At 47.9% G+C, this 27,403-nt stretch overlaps 11 protein-coding genes across 11 annotated transcripts; 7 read left to right on the top strand and 4 right to left on the bottom strand.

The window, feature by feature from the left end:
* Positions 1-463: 463 nt before the first annotated feature.
* On the top strand, positions 464-2,590 carry N7471_000066 (DUF3405 domain-containing protein; the record flags this gene model as incomplete). The annotated part of the gene is made up of 5 exons (XM_057272787.1): positions 464-600; positions 663-880; positions 942-1,557; positions 1,610-2,444; positions 2,501-2,590. 5 exons carry the CDS (start codon positions 464-466, stop codon positions 2,588-2,590), a joined length of 1,896 nt encoding a protein of 631 aa, XP_057140966.1.
* A 391-nt stretch (positions 2,591-2,981) lies between these two features.
* Positions 2,982-3,390, top strand: N7471_000065 (uncharacterized protein; the record flags this gene model as incomplete). The annotated part of the gene is made up of 2 exons (XM_057272786.1): positions 2,982-3,107; positions 3,184-3,390. 2 exons carry the CDS (start codon positions 2,982-2,984, stop codon positions 3,388-3,390), a joined length of 333 nt encoding a protein of 110 aa, XP_057140965.1.
* A 317-nt stretch (positions 3,391-3,707) lies between these two features.
* On the top strand, positions 3,708-3,935 carry N7471_000064 (uncharacterized protein; the record flags this gene model as incomplete). The annotated part of the gene is made up of 1 exon (XM_057272785.1): positions 3,708-3,935. One exon carries the CDS (start codon positions 3,708-3,710, stop codon positions 3,933-3,935), a length of 228 nt encoding a protein of 75 aa, XP_057140964.1.
* Positions 3,936-4,021: 86 nt separating this feature from the next.
* Positions 4,022-5,109, top strand: N7471_000063 (Short-chain dehydrogenase/reductase SDR; the record flags this gene model as incomplete). Its single annotated transcript, XM_057272784.1, has 6 exons — positions 4,022-4,226; positions 4,280-4,338; positions 4,391-4,618; positions 4,666-4,764; positions 4,819-5,016; positions 5,071-5,109. 6 exons carry the CDS (start codon positions 4,022-4,024, stop codon positions 5,107-5,109), a joined length of 828 nt encoding a protein of 275 aa, XP_057140963.1.
* A 261-nt stretch (positions 5,110-5,370) lies between these two features.
* Positions 5,371-7,993, bottom strand: N7471_000062 (glycoside hydrolase family 92 protein; the record flags this gene model as incomplete). The annotated part of the gene is made up of 7 exons (XM_057272783.1): positions 5,371-5,950; positions 6,010-6,031; positions 6,096-6,694; positions 6,749-7,566; positions 7,621-7,730; positions 7,782-7,814; positions 7,870-7,993. The coding sequence occupies 7 exons, from the start codon at positions 7,991-7,993 to the stop codon at positions 5,371-5,373; spliced, it is 2,286 nt and encodes a 761-aa protein (XP_057140962.1).
* A 972-nt stretch (positions 7,994-8,965) lies between these two features.
* Positions 8,966-9,861, bottom strand: N7471_000061 (PHD finger protein; the record flags this gene model as incomplete). The annotated part of the gene is given in 3 exon segments (XM_057272782.1): positions 8,966-9,040; positions 9,056-9,645; positions 9,699-9,861. 3 exon segments carry the CDS (start codon positions 9,859-9,861, stop codon positions 8,966-8,968), a joined length of 828 nt encoding a protein of 275 aa, XP_057140961.1.
* A 252-nt stretch (positions 9,862-10,113) lies between these two features.
* On the top strand, positions 10,114-12,627 carry N7471_000060 (Zn(II)2Cys6 transcription factor domain-containing protein). Its single transcript, XM_057272781.1, has 5 exons — positions 10,114-10,222; positions 10,271-10,438; positions 10,492-11,030; positions 11,086-11,565; positions 11,626-12,627. The coding sequence occupies exons 1-5, from the start codon at positions 10,166-10,168 to the stop codon at positions 12,545-12,547; spliced, it is 2,166 nt and encodes a 721-aa protein (XP_057140960.1). The 5' UTR covers positions 10,114-10,165; the 3' UTR covers positions 12,548-12,627.
* Positions 12,628-13,090: 463 nt separating this feature from the next.
* On the bottom strand, positions 13,091-14,980 carry N7471_000059 (putative MFS multidrug transporter; the record flags this gene model as incomplete). The annotated part of the gene is made up of 5 exons (XM_057272780.1): positions 13,091-13,362; positions 13,413-13,542; positions 13,603-13,715; positions 13,766-13,890; positions 13,941-14,980. 5 exons carry the CDS (start codon positions 14,978-14,980, stop codon positions 13,091-13,093), a joined length of 1,680 nt encoding a protein of 559 aa, XP_057140959.1.
* Positions 14,981-19,244: 4,264 nt separating this feature from the next.
* Positions 19,245-20,581, top strand: N7471_000058 (aldo/keto reductase; the record flags this gene model as incomplete). Its single annotated transcript, XM_057272779.1, has 5 exons — positions 19,245-19,427; positions 19,489-19,533; positions 19,586-19,793; positions 19,847-20,181; positions 20,240-20,581. 5 exons carry the CDS (start codon positions 19,245-19,247, stop codon positions 20,579-20,581), a joined length of 1,113 nt encoding a protein of 370 aa, XP_057140958.1.
* A 408-nt stretch (positions 20,582-20,989) lies between these two features.
* On the bottom strand, positions 20,990-22,093 carry N7471_000057 (uncharacterized protein; the record flags this gene model as incomplete). Its single annotated transcript, XM_057272778.1, has 2 exons — positions 20,990-21,966; positions 22,036-22,093. The coding sequence occupies 2 exons, from the start codon at positions 22,091-22,093 to the stop codon at positions 20,990-20,992; spliced, it is 1,035 nt and encodes a 344-aa protein (XP_057140957.1).
* A 1,062-nt stretch (positions 22,094-23,155) lies between these two features.
* Positions 23,156-27,178, top strand: N7471_000056 (nonribosomal peptide synthase; the record flags this gene model as incomplete). The annotated part of the gene is made up of 1 exon (XM_057272777.1): positions 23,156-27,178. The coding sequence occupies one exon, from the start codon at positions 23,156-23,158 to the stop codon at positions 27,176-27,178; it is 4,023 nt and encodes a 1,340-aa protein (XP_057140956.1).
* Positions 27,179-27,403: the final 225 nt, after the last annotated feature.

The following is a 27,403-nucleotide window of genomic DNA, read 5'->3' as shown; positions in this document are numbered from 1 at the left end:
GTTTCATATCAAAGTGGGCTGATATTAGAGCGATGAATGTACCCGATCTTGTTGATTTAGTATTTGAGTACATAGCGATATCCCTATCAAGACGAGTACATATTCCGACCTGTTGGATTCTCTAAAAAGTATGGCTACAAAGATCAAGATGAAGATAAACAGCAGATCCGGGGGGATCCGGATCTCCGGGCCACGATAAGAAAATAATTAATTGGGACAGTCCTAAAAACTGCAACAGGAATAATGTTTACAATATACTTTAGTTCATATTCCTCCTTTCCTTTACTGTTTAGTCTCTTGGCTCTCGGAGTCGCTCGGCAGTCTCCATGTAATGTTCTCTCTCTACGATTGGCCGAACACACATGTAGAGGAACCCAAGCCAAGCCACTAGCCCTGGTTCCCAAGAGCTACAAAAACTTGCCAGGCTCCCAGATTAATGTTTGGATTTTGCGTTTGGATTCTAATGGGTTTCCTCGTGCTGCGAAGGGTTTTCGGTTCTTCAAGGCGCCGCTTCGCTATTGCCCTGTGCCTGGTGGTGTTTTTTATTGTTCTCTATTCCAGAGAAGCTCTAGTAGTTCCATTGCGAGTGAAGCTGTCAAAGTAATTGCAGATCCCTCCTTTCTCATTTTACGCCTCTATTGGTCCATTCTGATCTGTATCAGCCCTGCAGAACAACCCGTTGACCCGTTCCCGAGCGATTACGCCGGCCAACCTCGAATTTCGTCTCAAGTGATCAATGACCCCTATCCACACTATGACAGTGTAGAATGGAAGTCGACCTCAAAGGGATCTTACCAACCATGCATTGGACCCCAAGGACGACTCCTGAGCCGCAAAGATGAAGATATGATGATGAGCGGGTTTCACTGGAATACTTCAGGTACGAAGAGGATTATTTCCCAAGGTTAGGAACCGACAGGGAGCTAATCATCAGAGGCTAGAGTTCCCAACACCAATTTTTGGATCGTATGAGTCGTGGAATTTGAGCAAGAGTCTCTGTGCCGATCGCTACTCCCGATATGGTGCATATGGTTACCTTGAGGGCAACGAAACCACTCGACTCCACAATTGGAATGGTACATTTGGCTCCAACGAGGCCGCTGAAATAGACTGGGAGCAGGTGGACTGGGCACATTTGCAATATGAATGCCTGCGGCGCAATAGCGTTCGATATCGCACCCCACCATCCGAAGGGAAGATATTGGCTCTGTACAAGTCACTGGATTCAGATGTCCAGCCTCGTCAGTCTTTGAACGAAACAGACAGGACCCAGCCCCGGACAGCCGTTATATTGCGCTCTTGGATCGGCATGAAATACACCGAGAACGACCTGTATCACATTCGATCTATGATGATGGAGTTGTCACTCTACTCGGGTGCAGAATATGAGCTTATTCTGCTGATTGACTGTCAGGACCAGAAATTGCCCAAAGAGACTGATTATGCCACCTGGAAGGCATTCAATGCGAAACATTTACCACAGGAGTTGCGCAACCTGGCGATATGGTTTAACGCGGATATGTTGAAGGATTGGTATCCTGGGATTGATGTCCATGCGTATGAGTTCGCGGCCTTTAGAGCTAAAGTTTCCTTACTGACATCCTATCAGAGCGATATTGCAGTATTTCCAGCCCACGCAGATCTTCTCAAGACTACACCCTCAGTATGACTACATCTGGCAGTTCGAGATGGACTCGCGGTATACCGGCCATATGTACGACCTTTTGCACAAGGCAACAGAGTTTGCGAAACAGCAGCCACGCAAGTACCTGTGGGAGCGTAACTCTCACTTCTATATTCCTGCTGTCCATGGCACCTGGGAAGAGTTCATGAAGAAGGTGGACCAGGAAATGCCTGGCCATGGCAACCGCAGTGTTTGGGGCCCTCGCCCTGCAAAAGGCATCGACATCGAAGGGCAAGCCATTATGCCTCCTGTGCCACACCCAGAAGATGAGCCAGGGAGCTGGGGTGTGGGTGAAGAAGCTGATCTGATCACCTGGCTGCCCCATTTCAACCCAGTTGGTACGGACTGGCCTTTCCGTGACCGTGTCTTCAATTTCCCCCAAGACCAAGAGACCCCACGCTGGGCAGCTGTCGTGGCAATGTCTCGCATCTCGGCGCGACTTCTCGGGCTATTGCATAAGGACAAGGTAAAATCCGGGGTTGGTCTCGCATCCGAGATGTCCCCTATATCCTGGGCCATGTACTATGGTCTGAAGGCGGTCCAGATTCCTCAACCGGTGTACCATGATGCCAAATGGGACCCTGAGGAATTGAACCGCCGCGCCAACCCAGGTGAACCTGGCAAGGTCAACGCTGGGTTCAACAGCATCTGGAGCTGGGGTCAACATGATGATCTTATATACAATACGACCTTCATGTTTAACTCTGAGTTTGCGGAGAAGCTATACAGAGCCTGGTTGGGCTATGACGGTGCCAAAGAGGTGAGCTTTTGCTCTTGTGATCCTTGACGTATAGGATGGGTGCTAATATTGTGCAGCGGGAGAAGGAAAACCCTCGACTCTGCCTCCCTCCTATCTTTCTACATCCAGTCAAGAACCTCGAGTCCGTAAAGATAAATGGCGTTTGATTCTGTACTCGGTCGAGCGCTTCTAAATGACTTTTTGTTTTTGGTTATGGTCATATATACCCCAATTTCGATAGATTAACATATATAAAAGAGGATCAAATATTAAAGCGAATGCATTTTTCATGTTTGTACTATGGAAAGCCATGTCTACATATGTATGTTTGAATGAACGTTCATGTAAGGCGAGAGAGACATGACTTTCTTGCTTGTCGTTTGCTATGAAGTGACACCACTATAAAAACTCGTACTCGATCTCTCTCTCTCTCTCTCTTTTTCCTTTTTTCTCTCCTCCTCGAGCAAGTTCACTGTTAATTCTCGAAGTCTTTTCTAAACAAGCTCAGTTATCTTTAAAAAGCTCACAACTGGTCATTACACCTTCATTCGAACGAAAATGGCTCCAACCAAATCCACCCCGAAGGCTGGAAAAAGCCCATCCAAGGCAAAGGAACCCAAAGAGTCCGATTTGAAAAAGCATCTCTTGTTCCTGTGGGCCTGCCACAAGCTCTCGGATGTTCAGGTTAGTGTGCTGTTCTCAGCCATCTCACTTGAATCCTCATCTGACCATAAATTGTGCTAACAATATCAACTCCCAGGTTGACATCCCAACCGTCGCCAAACACTTTGGCATCACGAACCATGCCGCTCGAATGAGATTGGAACGTCTGGGGAAGAAGCTTGATAAAATGGAAGCTTCCACCAATTCTACCAAGAGTGATGAAGAAACTCATGTCAAGGACAAGGCTCAGACCAAGAAGCAGACCGAGGTCAATACCGACGAGGGCGATACCATGAGTGATTAAGGGGAGAAACCCGAAGGACAGGCATCTTTGCACATTCAGTGTCTCAACATTTGATGAGATACACAAAGAACATGAAGTTTAGCAGTTCTTTGCAGTTAATTATTTTTATTCTTATGAGCTATGAAGAGATAAAGTGGAAGTAGAGGTTGGTTATCTGAAAGACTGCAACAATATATAATATGAAGTCAGTAAATTCATCAGAATAATAATAAATGCATAAATAACTACTACATATGTAGTAGTACATGTGTTTTGAATTCATTCCCTTTACATTTCTCCCCTTCTCTTCCTCTCCACCTCCCCGATCATCTTTGACAATGGAAAATACAAAGTCCAACGAAGCCCGCGCGCTCCTCTGGGCTTACGAGCTCAACCGGGAAAACAAGCAGTTGTTCAAGGGACTCAAGAAAGTGAATCGGTGTCTCTATGCCTCTCACCCAACCACCTCACCTGGTTGTGCCAACGGTCCACAGCAATGCAATGGGAAAGTGAACCAACAGTCGAAGACTCAAGGATCCCAGTTAACACATAATGGAACAGAGTGATCCCGGGTCATCAGCTTTACTTTGCTTTCGCCAGGAATTATCTTACGACCTTTAGATGCAGGAGGAAGTCACAATGATTGGAGAACATGTCGGAGATGACCCGATGCCGGGATAGAGGGGGACACGTCTCAGATCCAACTCTTCCCTTCTCCATTGGAGCTTTGATTGAGTTCGCACTATTATCTCGAGTGCAAGCAAAGGCAAATACAATGGTCCTCGCACAACCTCCAAACCAGCATGTCATGAAGGCCTTCAACCTCTCAGAAAAAGGTCGCAGCTGTGACTGTTACGGTATCTCCCATCTCCCATTCATCGTAAACGTGTCAAATAACACTCTGTCACAGGAGGCGCACGTGGAATTGGCCTTGAAGTCTCGAAAGCATTGGCCGAAGCCGGTGCAAATGTAAGCCACTCTACCTGATGCTACAAAACAATCAAACTAACAATTTGCAAAGGTCGCCTTGATCTATCACACATCCAATACCGTTGATACAATTTCAGCCGAGATTGCATCTACTAACAATGTACGCGCAGCAGCGTACAAAGCCAATGTGGCCATCCAGTCTGAGATCGAGGCGGTTGTGCAGCAGATTAAGAAGGATTTCGGGAAACTTGATATCATGGTCGTTAACTCTGGGATTGCCTCGAACACTGCCGCCAAGACTGCACCTCCGATCAATGGAGCGAGATCATGAAGGTCAATCGTGATGGTGCTTTCTATTCGGCCCAGGTCGCCGGCCGGATATTCAAGGCACAGGGTCGTGGAAATGTTATCTTCATGGCCTCCTTCAGTGCGACTCTGGTCAATCTCACACAGAAGCAAGCGGCGGTATGTTCTCGATTGAAAATGGTTCTCCCCTCCATGTCGCTCATCCTTGCATAGTACAATGCGTCTAAGGCAGGAGTTGTTCAACTAGCCAAGTGCTTGTCTATCGAGTGGGTTGACTACTGCCGAGTCAACTGCATCTCGCCTGGATACATCGCTACCGAAATTCTGAATACTTTCCCCAAGGAATGGCGCGACAAGTGGTTCGACTTGATTCTTGCCAAGAGAATGGCCGAATCCTATGAGTTCAAAGGGGTAAGATTCCACAGATCCAGTTCCTCTGGAAATCGACTGACAACCCCATCTAAGCCTACGTGTTCTTCGCCTCGGATGCATCTAGTTACATGACGGGTGCGAACCTCGTTATTGATGGAGGATACACTTTGCCTTGGGTTCAGCGAATAATGATCTGCCTCAAGGTTTTGATAGCTCACGGGGCTACTTTATGTGTTGAAGTCAAAGATGTGCGAATGAAAAGAATGTTGCCCAATGTTCATATTCGGCCCTATTAATGGCCAAGCTTTATGAAGTTATGCGTGTAGAATAGTAAGGACAAGCGCGAACTGCCACTCTCTCAGCACAGTTTCTCCCCAATCGCCAATCAACTATTCAGTGATAATCGCTCAAACTCGGCGGGAGATCCTGAATACGAGTTCCCCATTCACTCTCCTTAGGTCCCAGCACAAGTTCAAGAACACCACCCTCAGCGAAGAAGTCATGGGTGATCCAATTCTTTGTCCATGGTTTGTCGTTCCACTTGGCACTCTGGATATAGATGGACTCGTAATTAGGATCGAAATTGATGTTGCGGATAGTGGCGACCTTTTCAGTGAGGGCGTTTCGAATGCTGACTTCTTTGAAGTACGGTGGAGTGATCAGGTAAACGTCCTGACCGGGCACTGGCCACAGACCCATCATGCTCAGAACAATAAATGAGCCCATGGCTCCGCTATCATCGTTACCGGCGATACCATTGACTGTCTTGTTGAATTGGGATGGAATATAGAAGTGGCTCTGCTTTGCCGAGAGACCTGGCCGTCCCGAGTAGTGGAATTGATAAATGGGTAAGAAGGCCTGTTCATCTCCCACGTAGAGCAAACCAGAGTCATGGAGATAGGTTAGCCGAGAGGTGAAGGATTCGGCACCGCCAAGCGTCTTGATAAGAGCGCCCATGTCGTGGGGGGCATAGCTGTAAAAAAAAGGGTTAGTTAAGAGAATAAGAATCATAAAGCACAAGTGAGCACCTACAAGGTATACATCCACGCACTACCTTCATAGGTCTCATGGCCATCAGGATTGAGGTAACATCCGGTGAAGTTCAAGAGGAGGACTACACAAGATCGGGTCCTGGTAGCCCCATGTGCCGTTCGTGTATCGAGGTTGTAGGAATCCGGTGAAGTTGGTGTCGACCCCGTTGATGGTTGACTTCTGGTCGGGCTTGAACATGTGGGCCCAGTTTCCAGACCGTTTCGTGTATTTCTCATAGTCGGACTGGTGGCCCATCCCCTGTGCCATCTCGGCAATGCAAAAGTCGTTGTAGGCATATTCCACCGTCCGCGATATGCTCCGAGTGTGTGTACCTTCGCCATCAGGATCATAGTCATCAAAAGGAATATAGCCGAGATTTTTCCAACTCCGCAAGCCACCGCGGCCTTCCACATCCCAGTTTTGGGGCTCTACCTCTGCATCCTTGACAACAGCTTCATATGCAGTGTCCCAGTCGATACCCGGAACCTTTTTCAGATACGCATCTGCCATAACCACATCTGCGTTGGACCCGCCCTGAGTGAATCCCTTGCAAAGCGACATGCGACAGTCAGGCAGATATCCTTCGTGTCTATAGGTGTCGATCAAGCTGCGCATCATGAGGGATTGTGAGAAAGGATCAGCCAGGGTCAGCAGTGGGTGAATGCTGCGGAAAGAGTCCCATATACTGAGCCACATTATTAGCATGCTAGTCATATATCTTGAGGCGGAGTTGGCTCACCAATAGTAGCTGTCATAATACGGCTCGTCACTTTTCCAGAGAGGGTTTTCACCGGTATAGTCTTGGGGGCTGATGAATGTTCGGTATGCTCCACTCCAAAAGACCGTTTGTAGATCTGATGAAACTCCATCTGCATCTACAGAAATGACATCCAACTTCTTTCGCCAAGCAGATTCGGCAGCGGAAACGGTGCCCTCGAAGTCAAAGTCAGGTTGTTCTCGCTCCGCGTTCGAGCAAGCCTGGTGAACACTTATGAAGCTAACGCCAACGCGAGCAAGAATACTGTTGTCTTTGGGGGCGTGGAATCTGGCAAATGTACCGGCCGAGAGAGTGGATGATGCGTCAGACCCGAGTGTCAGCGTCCGCCTGCTGATGTTTGGTTGGTTTTTCTCCCAGATTCCTGTGTCACGAAGCTCTGCTCCTTTGAAATCAATGCAGACATATGACTTATAACTGCCAATACCAAAGCTCGGGCTGAAAGTCCCACTTCCCGTGAGACGCCCAGTCGATCGGTCCACTTCGGCACTTCCACTTGTTCGAGATTGCGGTAAATCCATCAAATCCAGAAGGACCACTGGACTCAGCGACTCACTTGAGGTTTCATTGAACGTGAACCGATATAAAGCAGATCGATTTGTGGCTGTTATTTCCGCGTGAACGCCATTCTCCAATGAAATGCTGAAATATCCTGGGCGAGCTTCAGGGGATTTTCTATCCCAGACAGCTGCTCTGTCCGACTGTTGCCATTTGCACTGGTTAACATCGTCATGCGGGCAATTCCCTTGCGCAAAGATAGGGAAATTCCCCATCGATGGTGCCTTTGAAGCGAGTCAGATAGAGGGCATGTTCTCCAATAGTCTACGAAAACTTACGCCGCCAGTTCCAGAATCATGCATGTGTGAAAAACCGGTCACAACTTTCGTATCATAAGCGAAGCCAGCCTGATTCTCGCCTGTTGTGTCCGCCACGGCTTTGGCCATGCCTGTATTTGTTAGCCTTGCTAGATGAAAACACGGAGAATGGTATGAATCACCAAATGGCAAAGTCGCGCCAGCAAATACATGGCCTGTAAGAGCTGTCAGCCTTCGCTGACAGAAATGCTCGTCGTATTCAAGACAAACCTCCATTCGCAGTGCCAATCAAAGGATCGACATATTTCAAGACGTCAAAATCATCTGAAGAGTCCTTTGCGGCTATCACGTTGGAAGCATAGAGGACTGTTACGATGCCACCGAGGAGCCTCATGCGCAGGGAGTGATGCTGTGATGGCATAATGGACCCAGGGACTATCCACAACCAAACACAAGATAAACCAACAGGTGTCCAATTTACAATTGAGACGTAGAAAAAACGCGTTCCATTTCGGAATTTGAGCTCCTCATTTAGAAATTGGCAACAATTCGCGGGGAAAGCATTCCGGACCAGATCGGCACGCGAACTGCCTTTCGAGGGAATGAGGGAAATGAGGAAACCACCAGTCATATCCTTGGTATCCTTCGTATTGGACTTTAGGCCAAATGACAATATGCAGGAGCAATTCACCAGTGGACGTAGCATCGACCCTCGGCCAAAGTGGTGTCACATCTACCATATCTGGTCCCGGAATATTCCCTACCACGCTCGTTTGCTCCCCACATAGGGAGAGGTCAAAGGGCGAAAAGCGCGAAAAGCGCGAAGATGCGCAAGGAATATGCTTAGCAACATTGAAGGATTCAAGAAAAAAGAAAACTTCGTAATGACCGGGTTCCTGACTTTTCTATCGTTGAGGGTGGAAGTCAATTACCCCGAGCTGCGGGGAATGTTGTCGCCCCAGGGGGTTGATCCGTCAGTTCCGAGAACAAGTCAAGACTGAGCCCAAGCCTTCAATTTATGTAACCTTCTCCGCGCCATTTTGTGTCAAAAATATGGAGAAGGCGACGGTAACATGATCAACATTATGATCGACCGGTCGGGACCTTTTCGGTGAAATGCAGGATTTCCAACATGCGTCTCAGAGCGTCGACAAATGATGCTCGGCAAATATCGAGGCCATTAAAAGTGATCGTGTCGGGTAAATCGAAAGCTCAAGACATTCAATGTTTGTTCTTTTGTTGCAGTTGCAACTCTTCATCTACTTAAAATTCCTTGTTGACTATAAGTCAAAGATGTTTCATGCAGCCAGACACGAAAAGTCAAAACATGTCAAGAGCAAGGCTGTCCCAAACCTTCCCCCTTTGCTCAGACGTCGGTCTTGAGCTGATGTTGTGTGGAACCGTTGAAGGGCTGGGGATGGTAGAATCTCAGGGTGAATCCCTGGAATCAAGGTACGCTTTGATTTGTGCATTCGCGCTGCAATCGTGAATAGTCTTCTCGGATGTTCGCCTTGTCTCGCATTGAGGCCCGATTTGATTCAATCTCTTTTATCGCCGTTCCCAATTGATGCTTGAACTGTGACGATTGGGCATGGTGATCTGTCTCAGCATCTGGCAGCGCTAGATATTCCAGAAGCTGAGGGTACGACTCTGCAACAGGAGATACCTCAGATGGCGTACCGCGAGCATTGATTTCATCAATACGGTTCAAAGACCGGGGATCCATCATCCGCGGGGCCGCCGAGGATTTACCCCGTGATGCCGTTGGTGATCTATCAGCACGAATTGGAATATTTCCAGATGACGGGTCTGAGTGGCTCTTTGGGGTTGTCCCACCAGTGCTTGGGGCTGGGGATGGCACGGGAAACTGGGGCGGTGCATGATCCCAAGCTCTTGCCCGGCAAGACGGACAATGGAAGTTATTTGCAGAACGAACCACATCCAATAGACATGCTGTATGATAGGATCTACAGCATGTCTGGCAACCAATCAGACTGTCAGGGAGACGACACTCCCAACAAACTATATTATGAGGCCTCCCAGCATCTGCGATAATTAATTAGCAGATATCACTGGTCAGATTTGATATAGTGGCACACCAATCCATTCGTGATATACGCGAATTTGTTCTGGGCCTGAAAGAACAGGCTGTGTTGAAGATATTGAGCCCCATCGTATCTGATCGTGATCTTCAATAGACCGGACCAATGGAGAAGATGTGTCATATTGGCTATCAACGATAATTGACGGTGTCCGCAGCATGATGTATGGTTTTTGTAGAAGAAAAGTAGATGACGACAGGATGTACACGGGAAATGTGACCAAATTCCGAGTTCCAAGCGAGAAATTCCCGGGATATTATGTAATCGCCCCTTCAGCCCGGGGACGCATCCATCTTGCATCATTCATTCTAGATTTTTTGTCCTCGAATTGCATCTTCGCCTGATGTATTCTCGAAATGTGAAGTAGCTCTGTGTGATATAAAGACGCAAAGTGGAGCTTCCCCCATGATCTCAAAAACCGAGCACTAAGCTCTGGAGATCGCGATATTGGCACGAAACCCACAATGCCTGGGGTGCCATCTAACAAGGCTTGCGAGCGTTGCAAAAAGAGGCATCTCAAAGTTGGTTCGCTGAACATAGATTTTTAGATTGTCGCTAATCTGTGACAGTGTGATGAGACTCGCCCTCATTGTCAGCGTTGCACCACTGCGGGGGTAGAATGCCCGGGCTATGTTCAAACCCGCAAATTCATCGATCAAGGGGCCACAGTAAGGCGCCGCTATGCTCCATATCAGGAGCCTCATCCAAAACCAGGCTCTGCACTCAATTCAAGCAAAGTGGGTCAAACTGCCCACTATCCCTCTGCCCAGGCACTCATGCTTTGTGATAGGTCCCCGCTGAGCTGATATCAGACCCAACGCAGCCAAAAAGCTCCCAAGTAGGACCTAATGAGCAAAATTTGCAATGGAACCAGCCTCAAGAGCAAGATAATCCTGCGCTTCATTTCCAGATTGAGGAGACGAGGTTAGACTCAGGAGATGACCCCATGGTAGTAGAAATGTCTGGTCCTTCTAGCCGGCCAGAGGTTGCTATGGGGAGTATCCAGCAAACAGCGATGCCTGCCCCGGAAAGCCCAGCTATCTCTATCCCCAAGTCCATCTCTGGCATCGAGGAAAGCAGCGTATCTTCAAGAAACACGATATATAAGTCAATTTCACCAACTGCGGCCACAGGAGGTTTCCCAACATTTGATAACACCTACAACCCAATTCCACATAAACGCCCCGACTACCAAAGGGTCATCTCCGAAAGCTCATCACATCGAAGTGAAAGAGAGGAATTCCAAGATATCTTCTCCGAGCTCATGACTGGAACTGAACACGAGATCGCGTTCCTCACTCGACATTACTCGGAGACCATAGGTCCATGGTGCGTACAACTGACATTTCTCTTTGCGTGTACAGTGTATTGATAATGCAACTAGGTTGGATTTGTCGGATAGTCAAAAATTCTTCACCGTCCATGCTCCTATTCGAGCCATCAACAATCTGTCCGTGAAGTATGCTATTGCAGCGCTAGCAGCCAAACACCTAGCTCGTTTGAAAGGGGTCAAGTCTTCCACGGGTGGAATGTTCACGAGCCCTGCGACTACGGAAATCTACCCAAACGCAACTCAAGTTGACTGGTTCCTCAAGGCTGCCAATTACTATTACCTGGCAGCTTCGGATTTGAATAACATCACGTCCGAGGGTTATACCACTATATCTAGCTCAGCTATTTTGGAATCCCCCTTTGAGATCGTTGGTCGATGGATCAGCTCTCGTCAGACTCAAGCAAACATGAAACCCGGGAGTGAAGACCCAAACGACGTGGCGGTCATTCGAAAGACAGAGGAGCTGTTGGCGACTGCTACGCTTCTTACCGTGTACAGGCTTTTAGATATGCCCGGGGACGAGTGGCACATGTAAGATATCCTCGTTTCAAGGTTGGTGATTGGTATTTTATTACTAACACTTAGACCCAGGCAACTTTCTCGCATTCGTCCTTTGTTTGAGTCTCTTCTCAGTTTACATTTGGCGCCATCCGCCCTGTTTTCTCATGGCATTCAGGCTGCCTTCTGGAATTTCGCTCGCCAAGACTATCTCGGTTCCTATTTCACCCGATCACCTACACACTTCGACCCAGAGAACCTGCCCCTCTGGCGGGCAGCGGGAATTTCAATTAATGACCAGAAAGACTTCCATCTTATCCGGAATGGGTCAACTCTATCGCAGGAAGATCAGGCTGCTAATGGCTTGATCTGGCTTGTCACGAAAGTCATCAACTTCCTGGCCAGGTCTAAACAATTACAGCTCGCGCAGTGGACAGGATCTCCACCGGCAGCTTCACCCGAAATCCAGGGCACAACAAACGCCGCTCAACTGCCATATCCGGACACAGATACCTGGCTCAAATTATCTTTCGAGTTTCAAACATGGTTTGAAAATGTGCCCGAAACGTTCCGTTCTTCTGTGCGGATCGAACGCCCCAAGGACCTATCAAAAACTGCCGAAGGGAGTTACTTGCCATTCCCTGAAATCTTTCATAGCTTGACAACCTGTGCTGCTGCCATGCAACATTATCATTTCGGGCGCATCGCATTATTGCTCAATCGCCCGGCAGATGTGATCAGTGCACCGTCTACGGCCTTTGACCGCTTACAAGGGTACAGGGAGGTCACGAAAGAGGTCGAGTTCCGCTCCCGTGAACTCTGCGGCATTGCATTGGGCCGCCCCCAGGGTGGAGTTCGCATATTTATGGTCCCGCTTCTTGTCGCCGTTGGACAGTGTCTTGAAAACCCCGAGGAACATCAGATTATTGTTGATCTGCTACGGGGCGTCGAAGCTGATTTGGGTTGGACTACTGAATATGCCATTCGGAAACTCCAGGATACTTGGAATCAATGATTTTACTTGATTTATGTTTCTACGTCGGGAGGGGTCATGAACTATACTGTATCTAAATGTCTATACCTTATACTTGATTTCAAACACTCTGATGAGCAAAGTACACTTATTAGATACTGAGACTATCGCCGCTCATGCTTCATCGGGAATTATCTCCGAGGTGTTGGCTATGTCATGACTTGGGGAGATGATGGCATCCTTCCATCATGCATAAGTGTATGATAGCAAATATATCCCAATATGTTTGAAAGAGAGTCCATTGCAACGATATCTCAAAATCTAAAAATATAATCAACTGTCTTCTAGTTTAGCAGTGATAAAGCCCAACCTAACAGAAACAGAGATCAGCACGAATAATATCTCAATAAAAATCAAACACAAACTTTTTAATGCAACCAATTCTTATATCCTGTATCAATGAATGCGTACTGTTTCTTTCCACTGTTCTGATCTGAATGTCAACCCAAGCCACGGCGAAGCTAGAGACATATACCGTCTTCATGTTTGAATGGGATTTATTCCGAGGAACGTGACAGATACCTTTCAACCGGATCTGGATCTGGTTCTGGCCTCCTCCGAGGAACGTCCAGACAGATATCTTTCAACGGGATCTGGATCACCGGAACCACAGGAAGAAACCCTGCGGCCAGCCTTCTTTCTGTCGGAATCCAAGGTCTGCGCGAATGGTGACAGTTCCCGAATCCTAGGACCTTTCCAATAGAATATGTATATTGGAATGGTGAAGAGGATCGCCATAAATCCCAGGAAGGTGGAAGGCCATTCAAGGTGATGTGTTGTACCCATGTGTGTGTACACTTTGTTTCGCGGTCAGGGGATATTCTGTTGGAGGATTGTGGTCACTTACTGGGCAGTGAATACATCGCTGCAATACCGGCCAAGAAATCACGCGCGAATCCGTTTCCTCCTGTGGCCGAGGCGGCATATGGGCCATACGCGGCAATCATGTAGTCAATTGTGGCCATATAAATGGCGTACTTGATCACAGTATAAATTATCAGTCTTGTATCAAGGGATACGTCTTTTTCTTGACTTACATTAGCAATAGCTATCAAGGCTGAAAATATCATAGGCGCAATCCAATGGACATGAGGTGGACCAAGACTAGTCCACGCGAATCCAAATAGGCCAATTGTCAACAGAGGAGCCACTGTTGCGCGTGAGTAATGAGACCAACAGATAGAATCTAAGGATACTTACCCCATAGCAGCCAATAAAGACGAACTTCTGGCTGAAGAGCATCTGGGTCTTTCTGTCTTATCTTGCAATGCCGATAAATCCATGGAATGAACGAAAAATAGGCAATAAAATAGCCCACCAGAATTCTGCATAATTAGATCAGAACCAGCCTAAACTCAAGGTCGTGCGCACTCACGGGAGGAAAGCAAGTCCAGTTGTAATCGTAGTGAAGTGCCATTGCTTGTATACCGGCGTATAGGATTGAAGGAAAGTGAAGATGAGAGAATCGCTGAAGCCGCTGAGCAGAGAGAGGCACAAGACGATAGGCTCGCGCACGAACATAACAAACGGTCGTATCCAAACCATGAACACCCAGCGGAAGGACAAGCGAGTTTTCTTCAGCTCGTCACCGCTCCATACCATATCCCCGTTTTTCCGTCTTCGCCTAGCCTCTCTCGTGATGAGGATGCTGCACCTGGTCTCTGGAATGGGGAAGTGCAATATCTGCACAAAGCCTCCAAGGATAAGCTGAATCCAGAAATTCCAACGCCAGGAAAGGAAGGTTGCCACGAATCCTCCAACGATCGGGGCAATGACCGAGCCTGCCACGGAGGATAGCACAATGAAGGCCACAGCATATTGTTGGCCCTCTGGCTCCCACATGTCTGCTACCATTCCGAGTGTTACGGAACCACCGGCGGAGGATAGACCCCCAAGGATGCGGCAGATAACAATGGTGCCAAAGTTGGGAGCCAAAGCGCAGGGGATCTGCCAAATATTGACGAAGAACAAGCTAAGCTGCATTATTGGCCATCGACCAAACTCTTCGCTGAAGGGCGCCCAAAACTCGCAGCCAAATGCATAAGCAACGAGAAATCCCATCTGGCCAACACGTGCGGCCTGCTCTGAGATGCTGAAGTGTTTCGCGTACAGAGTGATGCTGCTGGCATAGAAACTGGCATTGAAGTTCATGGATGTTTGGACAGCAAAGATGATGGAGATGATACCCCATTTCTTCCACCAGGGATAGGAATATCCTAGCTTGTCGTAGCACTCCCATTCTTTCAACTCTTCTCTGGCATGTCCATTGACAGCTCCATCTGCACCCTCTTTCTTTCGGCGGCTGGGCCTATGGGTGCCCCCAGGAGGACGGATTTCACCATCACTGTCATCTTGCTTCTCAACGTCTCCATCTGCCTGATCTTGATTGGAGAAAGGGTCTTCGTGGTGACTCATTGTAGTGAAGTATCCGACAAAAGCAATTCCGGAGCTCTCAGCAAAATAGCACCCAAAAAGACAAGAACCGCCATTCTGGACACCAGGCATAAACCGGGGTCCCGGAGCCTAATTAAATGCTGTTTGGGGTTGTCCAGAGAAGTTCCAATAGTCCATTACATCGAGTCTGTAGATAAAGCATCACTGTTTCCGATTGGTCCGGTTGACCAGCACAGTCTGGCTCGACCAAGCTTTACCAAGCTTCCTCGCGTGTTTCGTGGTGTGGAGGTGACATCCGGGGATCATGACTCGATCGATCATCATTGGGCTCATTGAAATTCTTCCCTCCACACTCTGGGGGATTGGGGATAAGTCCCCGGCCGACAGGCCGCAATTATAATCCGACAACGCAGACATGTTTGGGTCCAACTTCTTGAACCTTTTGAAGAGAAGGAGCTGATAGGTGAAATGGTCCGGAACATCCTCCGGCGCGGTACTACATATTCCTAATAAGGGTAACAAGAGGGCAATATTGATGGCGAAGCCGGGATAAAGATCACGAATGACTATGGAAGGAAGAAAGGCCGATGGAGAAAAGTCCTGGTAAAGAAGATGGCCTCAGGCAGCCACTCATCCATAGTATGGACATAATACTACATACATATGTTAACTATGTAGTTACTACTAGTACTACAGTTTGCATCTAATTATTTCAAGTCCTAAATCGTCAAGTATAGAGGGTATATAGCCGACTACTTCTGTGGTTTCACTAGTAATATAAGCACTATTCCATTATTATAGACTCAGCTTCGCTACATTGCTGCATATGCAGGTCCATCTCTAAATAAGGGGTCCTCTTTTTTTCGCTGTAGCTAGATGCCATGCCCACCACTCTTGTCACAAAGCAGTCTAGTCCCTTAATGCGGAACAGCGTCAAGGGGGCCTCCAAACGATAAATAGATCCTTGTGCCCATAAGCGTGGCATTTCTGTCAAAGTCAACCAGTAGCAGGGTTCTAGTTAAAGCAATAGCCTCCATCCGTACTCCGTAGTGCTCATAATTCCCCGGATTCCCCGCAGGATGCGCTTTAACCTTTTTGCTTTTCTCATACTTCCGAGGTCTCTGTCTTAATGGCTTATTCTTTAACATCTACCATCGGTAGTTGTTCACTTTGCTTTCCCAAATTCTTTCACGTCTCTTGCTTCCGCGGGTGCAAAGGACCGAGTATAAGCTGAGCAAGGGGTTGCACTGAATGCGGTTTTGGGACTAATAATACCAGATTCTACCGAGAAAAGAGGATCGTGAGCCGACAGACGCAAATGGCTTAGGTCTATGAAATGGTGTTCAATTTGCCTGACAGTGTTCTGTTCAACTGCCAGGTCAAACTGACTTTTGCCCAGAGAAATGGCCAGGAGCACTGCATCATGAAAACTGGGCTCCACTGATTGGATATCCAATCGGATATTTTCGAGGGCATTGCATTCGTTGGAACGTTGAGTGCAAAGCTCGCAGTCAAGGGGAGTTTGGATACGCATCGTCTATATACTAGATGTCAGTGTCACGGTGGTCGCAGAACGATAAGATATACTGACTGTTAAAGGCTCCATATTCAAACATCTAGAGTCAGTCCTAGGTTGATTTTCCACAAAACCCACTTTTCCGTGACAAGTGGTTCTTACAAAGGGAGACCTTGTGTTTAAATGGTGAACAGCCACCGCTCATCTGCAAGATGACTAAGTTGAGAGGATTATCCTGCCTCATCGCATGAACCATCAAAATCTGTTGGCCAAAAATTATAATTTTGCCCCTGACGTATCTGGAGGCAATCGAGAAGTTTGGTCTTCTATTGCGCATGCTCTTGGCACTGGAGCGTGGGCGCACTGAGCTACAGACACCTTGAAGGGCCGGCAGAATGGTGTAGGGTCGAAGGCTTAGAGTGATAGGAAGCAACTCTATATTGTTTGTTACCGCTTGTTAGGGCTATAGTCTCATTGTTTGCGTATTCAATCGGCGCTAGCGTGCTTGAGCTGGGTGTTGCCATTTCGCCCCATCACGCTCGGAGCCTGCGTTCTGGAACCATCGATTTAGATTCATAGACATGTATCTCTCAGAGATTACAGGTGTTTCGAGTATTGTGGCTTATCTGTCTCAAAGTGGTGCCTGTGCAAGTAGTTAAATCATAGATAGCATTAGAGGCTGACCAGAACAGGCGTAAATAACAGTATTTTATTGAGATGAATCATCAGTTGTATCCGTCCATACTAGGAAAAGTGCGCTAGAATTATGCACTGTGTCACGATCTACATATTATTACATGCCAGAGATCGTTTGTTTGCTTTACTTCCTTTGTTCTTCGAAGTGCTACTATTCCTAATTGGGAAAGGGGTTTGTTTGCATTGTGGGATAGCTCTGCTATAAGATCCCTGGGATTCACCACTTGCTCTCTCTCCTTCTCCCCATCTTTGCTTTTCTAGTTTGAATGCACTCTTTCTTGTTGATTGACCTGGCACGTAACACACTGGAGGGTCGCTGCGGGTCGTTGAGGGTGATCCTCGGAGGGTCCGTGGAGGTTCAGGTTCAGGTTCCCTAAGGTTGGAACCTGAACCACGGAGGGTTGGTTCGAGGTTCTGATATTGGACCCGTAGGGAGGTTCGCGCCGAGGTCTACAGATAACACACAGTTGTTATGACATCGATATCATTCCCTGGCAACAACTATGGGATCTAGGTGGGAGATAACCGTGGCTCCATCGCAGCAAGTTCCATCTGCCTCCATGTAAGTTAGAGGAACAGGACAAGCTCACGGTCGTGACTAATCGCCACGTCAAACCCTATTGCGACCAGAAACTCCATCCAAATAGGAAGGCTGTGTTCCGGTGCCTATTTCAAGTTTTTTGAACGAGCTGCCAACCTAGCAGAGCTTGGACACGATCCGGCTCAATCATACCCAGTTGCAAACCGTCCAAGGATATGGAGATATCTCCATTTGTATGGGGATCAAAAGCTTCATTTTTGATAGTTGCAAACCGCCCAAGAATATGGAGATATCTCCATTTGTATGGGATCAAAACCTTCATTTTTAAAACCCTCCAACGCCAGCAGAACCAGGCTACTTTGATTATTAAGGCATGTGTAATAGTAACAGGTATCTTAATTTTCTGCCGTTCTAAAATAAGGCATTCAGGCACCCAGCCCCCCCCCCCCCCCCCCCCCAAAAAGGGGTTTGAACCCTAAGCGCTATGGGACTACATACCTTGTCAGTTCGAACTATCGAAAAAAAAGCCATACAACATACATCCAGTATTCCCCTCGACAGAATACGAAATGCCACGCAGATGAAACCATTCGGGAAATGACTTCCAATGCCGATCTTCAAAGATTGAGTAAACATTGGCTGATCGGCTGATCTGGTGTTGAGGTCCCTATTTTTCAGAACTTTTAAGAAATGATCGGCATATAAAATGGGGCATAAAAGGGCATCTATGGAGCGGACCCCCGAGTATCCACAGATGGATTATAAACTTTTCATCCATGGGTTCGGTTTAACTTCATTAGCTTATTTAGCTTACTTTAAGCTTACTCTTAAACTTCGCGTTCGTTTCCCAAAATCAATTTTGTTAGCTCTGTCTACTCTGTCCTCTTACTCTGACTTAGTCCTCTTTACTTCAGCCTAGATTTTACACTGTGTTTGGTTCCTTCGTTAAAGCTACATCATCAGATATAACCAACCTTTGTTTTTTATTAAATGTAGAGGTAACATCACGCTACTAGCAGAGATTAGTGGGTTTCCGCATGCAATGACGCAATGTTAATGGAAATCAGGGTCGTCCGACTAATCTGGAGCTGTTCGATTGCCAAGCACCGCGAGCAAACAATTGGTCATGCCAAAATCTCCATTTTTTCCCCTATAAATTCCGGAAGATTACTGTTAATATCATAATCCTCATTCGCCGCTAGAGCAAATTACATACAGCGTTGTACAGCGTACTTGGGTATTTCCAATATTTTTTCTAGTAACCCTCCTTGGCCAGCGGGGCGGGTGGACCTTTGGATTCGGAGCTCAGCTCTACCTGGCACTGCTGATCCTAAGTATGGGCTTTCTCCTAGTTGCCGATCGGGGATTTAGTACTTTGTTTTGTATTGATGGTGGAGAAGACGTCAGCTCCCCTGGTTCCGACCTCAGGAGCTCAGGAGGAGCAAGGGCGGATTTATCGCTGAGTCGTGCTGGCTGAATTTGTTACACTCCGCACTTGAGAAGAATTGAGTGTTTCCGTCAATTATTCCAAAATGGGCAAAATCGTGGTTGACAACTTGGCCAAGGTGCCTCGATGTCTGGCCGAATCTATTACACGCTCGAAGGCAGAGTATCGAAGACTAGGGAACTCAGGCCTGAGAGTCTCGAATCCTATTCTCGGTGGTCTAACTTTGGGCAGCTCATGCTGGCTTCCGTGGGTTCTAGGTGAAGACAAGGTATTTATTAGCTATTCTACCCTTCTAGTCATCCTAAAATGCTTATACTCGCTATTTGCAGGCCCTGGGTATTCTGAAGTCTGCTTATGATCGCGGTATAAACACCGTATGTTTGCCTCCCCTTTATGCATTTCTGGTCATGACTAACCCGGTGAAAGTGGGACACTGCAAATGTCTACTCAAATGGTGAGTCCGAGAGGATCATCGGGCAAGCGCTTCAGAAATACAAGATCCCCCGCCAGAAAGTTATTATCATGACCAAATGTTATCGCGTCCTATGTGATCCTGAAAACTATGATCCGGGCTCCATGGTGACCATGCACCATAAGTTAGCCGATTCAAGCAAGGATTATGTGAACCAATGGGGTATGTAAAGGTTTCCCCTAATGCACAAGCTCCACATGCTTATTTCTTCCAAGGATTATCACGTTCTGCGATCTTCAAAGCAGTTGAAGGATCACTCAAGCGTTTGGATACCAGCTATATCGATGTTCTTCAAGTCCACCGTTTTGACCCAACGGTGCCTATGGAAGAAACCATGCGCGCCTTGGATGACCTGGTGAGGGCTGGCACGGTTCGCTACATTGCCGCTAGTTCAATGCGGACATATCAATTTTCCATGATGCAATATGTCGCCGAGAAGAACGGGTGGACCAAATTCATCTCGATGCAAAATCATTACAACTTGTTGTATCGTGAAGAGGAGCGAGAGATGAATCCATATTGCAACCTCACCGGCGTTGGTCTCACACCGGTAAGGACCTTTGATCGCCCCGGAAAGATACTGACAGGAGCTAATGACTCTTATACAGTGGGCTCCATTGGCATCTGGTAGGCTCGCCCGTGACACAATAGAGAATTCAAGCTCAAAACGGGCCGAGTGGAGCGCTCGTGGGTCACTATATGACAATGGTGTCGAGGATATTGACGGTATCATCTCACGAGTTAAAGCGATTGCTCTAAAACGAGGGTGGCCAATGAGTCATGTCAGCTTGGCTTGGCTGAATCGGCGGGTCACTGCACCCATCATTGGGTTTAGTTCAAGTGAGCGCATAGATGAGGCTCTAGGTGCTCGAGGCAAAGAGCTAACGGAGGAAGAGGAACGGTATTTGGAGGAATTATATCTTCCCAGAGCTATCCAAGGGCATGAATAAACCGGTGGCTCATTTTAAAGATTTGATATTATTATTACTATTGATTACATTTCTTACTCTCGTGTCTGTAAATGGAAAACTTACCACGCAAGCCTTTGCTTAATCAAGTTGAATATGCCTCTGATTTGTATTGTTTAAATGTTTTTCTATTTATATAAAATTGCGCTGTTGGTCACATAGCACGAAATGAACAAGGTTCAATGACATTTATTTTCTTTTTTCTTTCGTTTAAGAATAGAAAATTAAATGAAATTGCAAACGCTGAATCGAATGAGAATGGAAATAAATATAATGAAGGACAAGACAAATCTGGTCGGAATGAAAATGAAGTATATATAACCAAGGACAAGATAAAAGAACTTCTCACGAAGATCTGAAGATCGCACGCTGGTACAAAATTGTGGGAGGCTAAAGACTCCGTATTGAGATTTTCCCTTCAACTTTGCCAGGAGGGCCAGCTGGAACCCGTATGCGACAGGCCCGCTTAACGCATGTCCGTCTCTTTCGTTTCCAGGCTGCTACTGATCTCGTCGATCTACCAGAAGATCCAGTACGGGAACTAGCGGTATGGAAGTCCTCATCTTCACTTGTAGTGAGAGATTGGCTCAGTGACGGAGTCGCGATAGGCGAAGAAGGCGAGAGGTAGCGGACGGAGGCGTGCGCGGCAAAACGCGCCAGGGCATTCACACTTGCGGGATCTCGAGGGACGAAGTGAGAGCCAAAATACTCGACGGTTTCGTATGACGTGAAAGAGCGAGCCAAGTTCATGGATAGGACCGGTTCCACGATCGCGTCCATACTGGCGAATGTATGAATGCTCGGCGTCTGCAACGGCCACTGATACAGACTGCCATAATATTTTGGTGAGCCCTGGTAGCCTCCAATTGCAATAATGAACCTCAGCCGTTCCTGGTCGGGCAGAGAGAGATAATCATCCACAGGAAGACCTTGGGCCCGGATGGCGGCGATCTTGTCGGGGTTTTTATGGCATTCGAGCAGAGAGCAGACCATCCCCGCCAGAGCGGCGCCTTGCGAGAATCCAATAACTCCCTGGATGGGCGTTCCATGAAGGAATCTTGCGACAGAGGAAAGAGAATGTTCGATGCCTCTGTACTCATTCACAGTATCTCGTCCATACCACCAGCCCATATTGATCTGGCCTTGTCTCCCTTCATCTATTGTAGCTTGCTTTTCAGCTTCATTCTCGAAGTCATACCCGTTCCATCCAAGGCCTATCGGGGGCTCGAGAAGCAAGGCCCCATCCGGGCTTAAGAACTCAATGCCCCCTGGGAACTCAGAAAGAATTTCGGGGGTCATCATCTCAGTGATGCGTTGTCTTATAGGCCTCGTTTTGGCCATGATATTAGATCCGTTGGCGGCAAAACCTGAAAGAAATCGTTCATTAATAAGAAAAGACTCAGACATAGCAGTACCTGTATTGATATCGCACTCACCATGGATAACCAATACTCGAAACTTGGGCAGTTCGGGGAGCGTTGTGTTCAAATGCATGGTGTCAAGTTCCCAAACAGAATTTTGTCACGATGTCGCTGGTTGGAGGCACAATGGGGAGACAAGAAGGCCTGATTTGTGTTAATTTTCCTTTCGCCGGGGAGGGTTCAGGGGTGACATGATTGACACATTCAACAGGGTACCGATAGAGGAGTTTTACGTTAGTATCTCTAATTATGCCATATTTTTGGCAGAAATTATTTCTTTAAATTTTTTTTTTCTGATAGCTGAATGTCCGAACTACGTAGCCAACCACCAACCCACTTACCGCATGTTGCTGGTCTTGGCACGGCTACAAGTTGAATAACTCATTAGTATCGCCTTCTAGCGGACCCAGCTCCCATTGAAGATATAATGATATACACGTTCCAACCCCTTGGCGTCGAACACAGTTTTGGGATTACTTCGAAATCTACCTAGGTACTCCGTACTATTGTTAAATGAGATATAAGTAGTCTGTGGGGCGCCGATCTTACTGCCGAACTCTATTAAAGTGGCTAAAGGGCAATAGTGGGTGGAGGTTTCACTACAGCGCTATACCCTCTTAAGTTAGAACTTCATGCTTTCTCTGATTATCCACATCATAATAGACTCCATGCCTCCACTATACAACCTATACAACTCGTATAGCTGTATGTATTGGGAAGAACCGGACGATCAGCTCGATCGATCAGCGGGCGGGCCCAAACACCACGTTTTCTTGGTCCATGTTTTTCGGGAGATACAGGAGGTACTCGTACAGGACCGCGTTAACCTACTCTGTCAAGGGGGCACTCGAAATTTTGGAAGTCGTCAATTTGAGGAGTGATCGGAGCATTAAGAGTTATATCCACATGTGAAAGCCAGTCTCCTAATCGGAAATACGTAGTCGACGCCGCAATTTCGACCCACCTTCGCTGTCAATTCTGCATTGTTGCTCTGCTCTGTCCATCTCCTTCGGTCAAGTGCACAGCTTTGTCTTTAGGTATGTTGGTTGACTCAGATCCATTGGACTGCAAGGGATTCGTTGTCTAACATCAAATTCGTCATTAGGATTTCTTCTTTTGCCAGAAGTTGCCAAATATGACGATTATTAACGAGCTGGATATTCCCAATGGGCTTCCCAAGCGCTATTGGAACAGCGAAAGAAACGGAGGTGCCAAGCAACCAACCATTGTCAAGACGGCCGAGGCAGTGGAAAAAGAGCCAGCAACAAACGGATATTCCTCCTCGATCGAATTTTGGCAGAGTGCCCTCGCAGGGGGTGAATGCGCACCATATCCGTCCCTACCACCGTTTGTCGATTCGCCTGAGGCAGACAAAGAGGCAGAGTACCAATTTCTTGAACCCCGAGACCTCACTAGTGAAATTTCTACGTCGACGCTAGTCCGCGCCGCATGGGCTTTGATCACTGGCTCCATGACCGACTCAGACGATGTTGTGTTTGGTGCGGCATCAGTCAGAGGAAATACAATCATTCCAGTGCGCGTAAGACTGAACCCCGATATGAAGGTTCGGGACTACTTGAAGGTGGCCCAACAGCAGGCCACCGAGGCACTTCCCCATGAGCAGGTGGGATTGGATCAAATCGCCAAGGCATCTTCCGACTGTCAGAAGGCTTGCATGTTTCAAACTGTGCTCGTTCAGTCTCAGGACCATGACTCACCGAAGGGGTTGGGTAAGTACGGTCTCACAATTCACATTCAGCTTGATGGTGGCCAGATGAACGCTAAGGCTTCGTTTGACTCGAGGGTGATCGAGCCATTGATTGTCTTTAAGCTACTGCGTCGCCTCGAATTTTTGATCCAGCAATTAAATAATGCAAGCCCGTATAAAGCGTTGAAAGATCTCGACATTCTTCCACAATTGGAAATGGACCAGATTCGAGAGTGGAATAGCGGTGTTCCACCAGTGGTGGAGCAATGCATTCATGACATCGTGCAGGAACATGTACAGGCCTACCCTGAAGCGCAGGCCGTTTGCGCTTGGGATGGAGAGCTGACATATCGCGAGTTGGACGATCTTTCATCTCACGTTGCCTCCCATCTCGCGAATCTCGGTGTTGGCCCGGAGAGGGTCGTGCCGCTATGCTTTGAGAAGTCAATGTGGACCGTTGTGGCTATGCTTTCCGTTCTCAAGGCCGCTGGCACTTTCGTCCTCCTTGATCCCGGTCTGCCTGAAGGCCGCCTTCAGAGCATCACCCAGAAAGTGCAAGCGGAAACTGCCATCACGTCCAAGTCTTGCCAAAAGCAACTTTCTCCCTTCGTACGCCAGACGGTCGTGCTCTCCAAAGAGGCCATGCAATCTATTAGGTCGCAAATTCAGCAATTGCCGTCAGAGTTGCCAAAGGCAGTCCCCAGCAACTCCGCTTATATCATTTTCACCTCCGGCAGCACCGGAGAGCCAAAGGGCTGCGTCGTCGAGCACCGATCTTACTGCTCGGCTGCTTTCGGTCATGGAAAGATCTTGGGCATGAGCAAAAATACACGCGCTTTGCAGTTTGGCTCCTACAATTTTGCCGGGGCTATTATGGAGATGGTAATGACCATGATCTACGGAGGCTGTATTTGCATCCCATCGGAGGAGGACCGCAGCGTCAACCTTGCTTCGACAATTCGCAAGCTAAACGCGAACTGGGCCTTTTTGACTGCAACTGTGCTGGCTCTCCTCCACCCAGAAGATGCCCCATCTCTGCGGACAATTTGCGTCGGTGGTGAGCCCATCCGAAGCTCCCAGATCAGGGAGTGGGCCCCGAAGGTTCAGTTACGACAGACATATGGCAGCGCGGAGACTGCTGCTGTTGTCTCGTCCGCTGGATTAGATTCAACCTCTGTAGTTACCAGCGTTGGAAAGGCGACTACTTGCAGGTGCTGGCTTACCAATCCGACCAACACCAGCCAACTCGTGCCAATCGGCGCACCCGGCGAAGTCGTCTTTGAAGGACCGGTGATCGGACGGTACTATATTGGTAACCCGCAAAAGACAGCCGAGGCCTTTGTTAAGGCGCCGTCCTGGAGAGCTGCTCTCGGTCCTGTCGCTGCTTCGTCTCGATTTTACCGAACTGGCGATCTCGCTTCATATAGAAGCGACGGGTCGATTGAGCTGCTGGGAAGAAAGGATACCCAGGTCAAGCTGCGCGGCCAGCGTATCGAGCTCGGAGAAATTGAGCACCAAGCAAGACAATCTTCGCCAGATCTGAAAGAAGTTGCTGTCGAGTTGACTGTCATCGGCGGCAGCGGTCCCAAGTTGATCGGCTTTCTGGTGCTCAAGTCTAGCAAAGAAAATGCAAATGACGGTAGCGTGATTATTGATGACCGGATAAGGGCAGTTATTCGGACTGTTAAAACCCAACTGGAGACGGTGCTGCCCCATTATATGGTGCCTTCTGTGATCCTCCCTATCCGAAAGCTTCCATTGACGGCGTCTGGAAAGACTGACCGGAGAATTCTGCGCCAAATGGGCTCGGCACTCACTGCGGAGCAGATCTCGGACCTGCAGCTGAAGGTAGTAGGAGAGAAGCGGCAGCCAAGCACACCAAGCGAAAAGAGACTGCACAAGATCTGGTCAAAAGTGCTCAACATCGACCCGGCCAACATCTGCCTTGATGACAGTTTCTTCCAGCTCGGTGGCGACTCCATTGCCGCTATGAAGGTCGTGAGTGAAGCTCGTACCTTTGGCTTGAACCTGCAGGTGGCGGACATTTTCCGCCAAGATATTCTCATAGAATTGGCTCGACATCAATCACTGAACTCCGCAAGTGCCTCCGAGCAACTCGATGAAGCTGTTCTCGTTGAACCTTCCGTCAAATCCACTCTGCTTGAGGAGCTGCACTCGAACTTCTGCATCAATGGTGCAGATGTGGCAGATATCTATCCTCTGACTGGTGTGCAGAAGACGATAGTGGCTGCTGGTGTAGCATTTGGTATAATGGCCGATTACTTCTACATGGATCTCGATGCGAGTCTGAATGTCTCGGACTTGGAACGTGGCTGCATGAGGGCTCTCGAGAAGTTCCCTATACTGCGCGCTCGCTTTTTGCAGCTTCAGGGCAATTTTTGGCAAGTTGTCATGCATGAGCTCAGCGAAGCCTTCAGTGTCCATAACGTGGATGGGGTTCTCGAGGAGTACTACCGAAATTTCTGTCTCGAGAATGTTAAATCCGTTCTACCAACCCAACCCCCCGCCGCATTTATCCTCTTCAAACATGATAAAGGAATGAGGCTGACTCTACGGTGGTCACACGCCCAATACGATGCGTTCAGCGCACCCATTGTTCTCCAGTCGATTTTGGATGGCGACCAGGGGGAAATCCCTGCCAAGCCAACATTCCCCACATTGCTGACTTACGCTGCCAACCGACACACTCAATCACTTAATTACTGGAGTAAATTGCTGCAAGGATCTCATCTTACTCCCATTGGGCCCCATGTTCGCCCGTGTAATCCTCCAAACGCCATGCCTGAAAAGGTTTATGGCGCAGCAGAGGCGCGTTTGGCCCATCGTACCGGCAAAATCACTCACGCCACTCTGACCCGGGCCGCATGGGCTGTCCTTCTCTCACAGATGGCAGGTGAAACTGATGTTATCTACGGCCAGGTGGTCGCCGGTCGTAACGCCGCGATTCCGGCTGTGGAGAAGATTGTCGGATGCTGTCTGAATATTCTGCCTGAACGTGTCAACTTCTCATCTCTTAAGACAGTTGCCGAGCTAGTTCATGCCGTTCAAAACCAATATCACTCAATGGGAGACGCAGACACGCTCGACTTCATGGACCTCATCGAGCAATGCACCGAATGGCCAGCCGGTTCAGGCTTCGACACGGTTCTCCACCAGCGAAACGTTGATGAAGAACCCGCGATCCAAACACCAGCCGGGATTTCACGAATGAAGATCTTCCAGAACCCGCTCCCTTTTCCATTCATTTTCATTGTAACCGTCTCGCGTGGTGAGAACGTTGATATCGAGGTATTTGCGAACACTCACATTATGGGCTCGGAGACGGCTGCGAAAATGGCGAGCAATTTGGCTCATATCACGGAGAAGCTGGTTACTGGCATGCACCTGGCTCTGCCAGACTTTATGGACGATGTGAAGCTCTTGATCTAATTCATTTCAATGAACTTCGATTCTATAAGCTGATAGCATGAGATTAATCTGCGTTTGTAATTATATATTTATCAATTCTATTTACATATTCAAACAAGAAAAGTTTAAAATACTTTCCTCGAGATGAGTCAAAATGCAAAATAGATAGAACCTGGAAATATGGATTGGTATGAAAAGTAAATTCCGAAGTGTTACAATTTTTTTTGGCAACTCTTGATGGGAATC

Source organism: Penicillium samsonianum, assembly GCF_028829775.1.
Source record: "Penicillium samsonianum strain IBT 33392 chromosome Unknown utg000001l_segment0_segment0, whole genome shotgun sequence".
Lineage (NCBI taxonomy): Eukaryota > Fungi > Ascomycota > Eurotiomycetes > Eurotiales > Aspergillaceae > Penicillium > Penicillium samsonianum.
Note: the sequence above shows the minus strand (reverse complement) of the source record. Positions and strands in the feature narration are given on the sequence as shown.

Bases quoted from the DNA above. Each gene is read 5' to 3' on its own strand.
- N7471_000060 (XM_057272781.1), top strand. From the start codon at position 10,166: ATGCCTGGGGTGCCATCTAACAAGGCTTGCGAGCGTTGCAAAAAGAGG. The intron at 11,031-11,085 runs GTGCGTACAACT...TAATGCAACTAG, and splicing joins TCGGAGACCATAGGTCCATG to GTTGGATTTGTCGGATAGTC. The intron at 11,566-11,625 runs GTAAGATATCCT...ACTTAGACCCAG, and splicing joins CCCGGGGACGAGTGGCACAT to GCAACTTTCTCGCATTCGTC.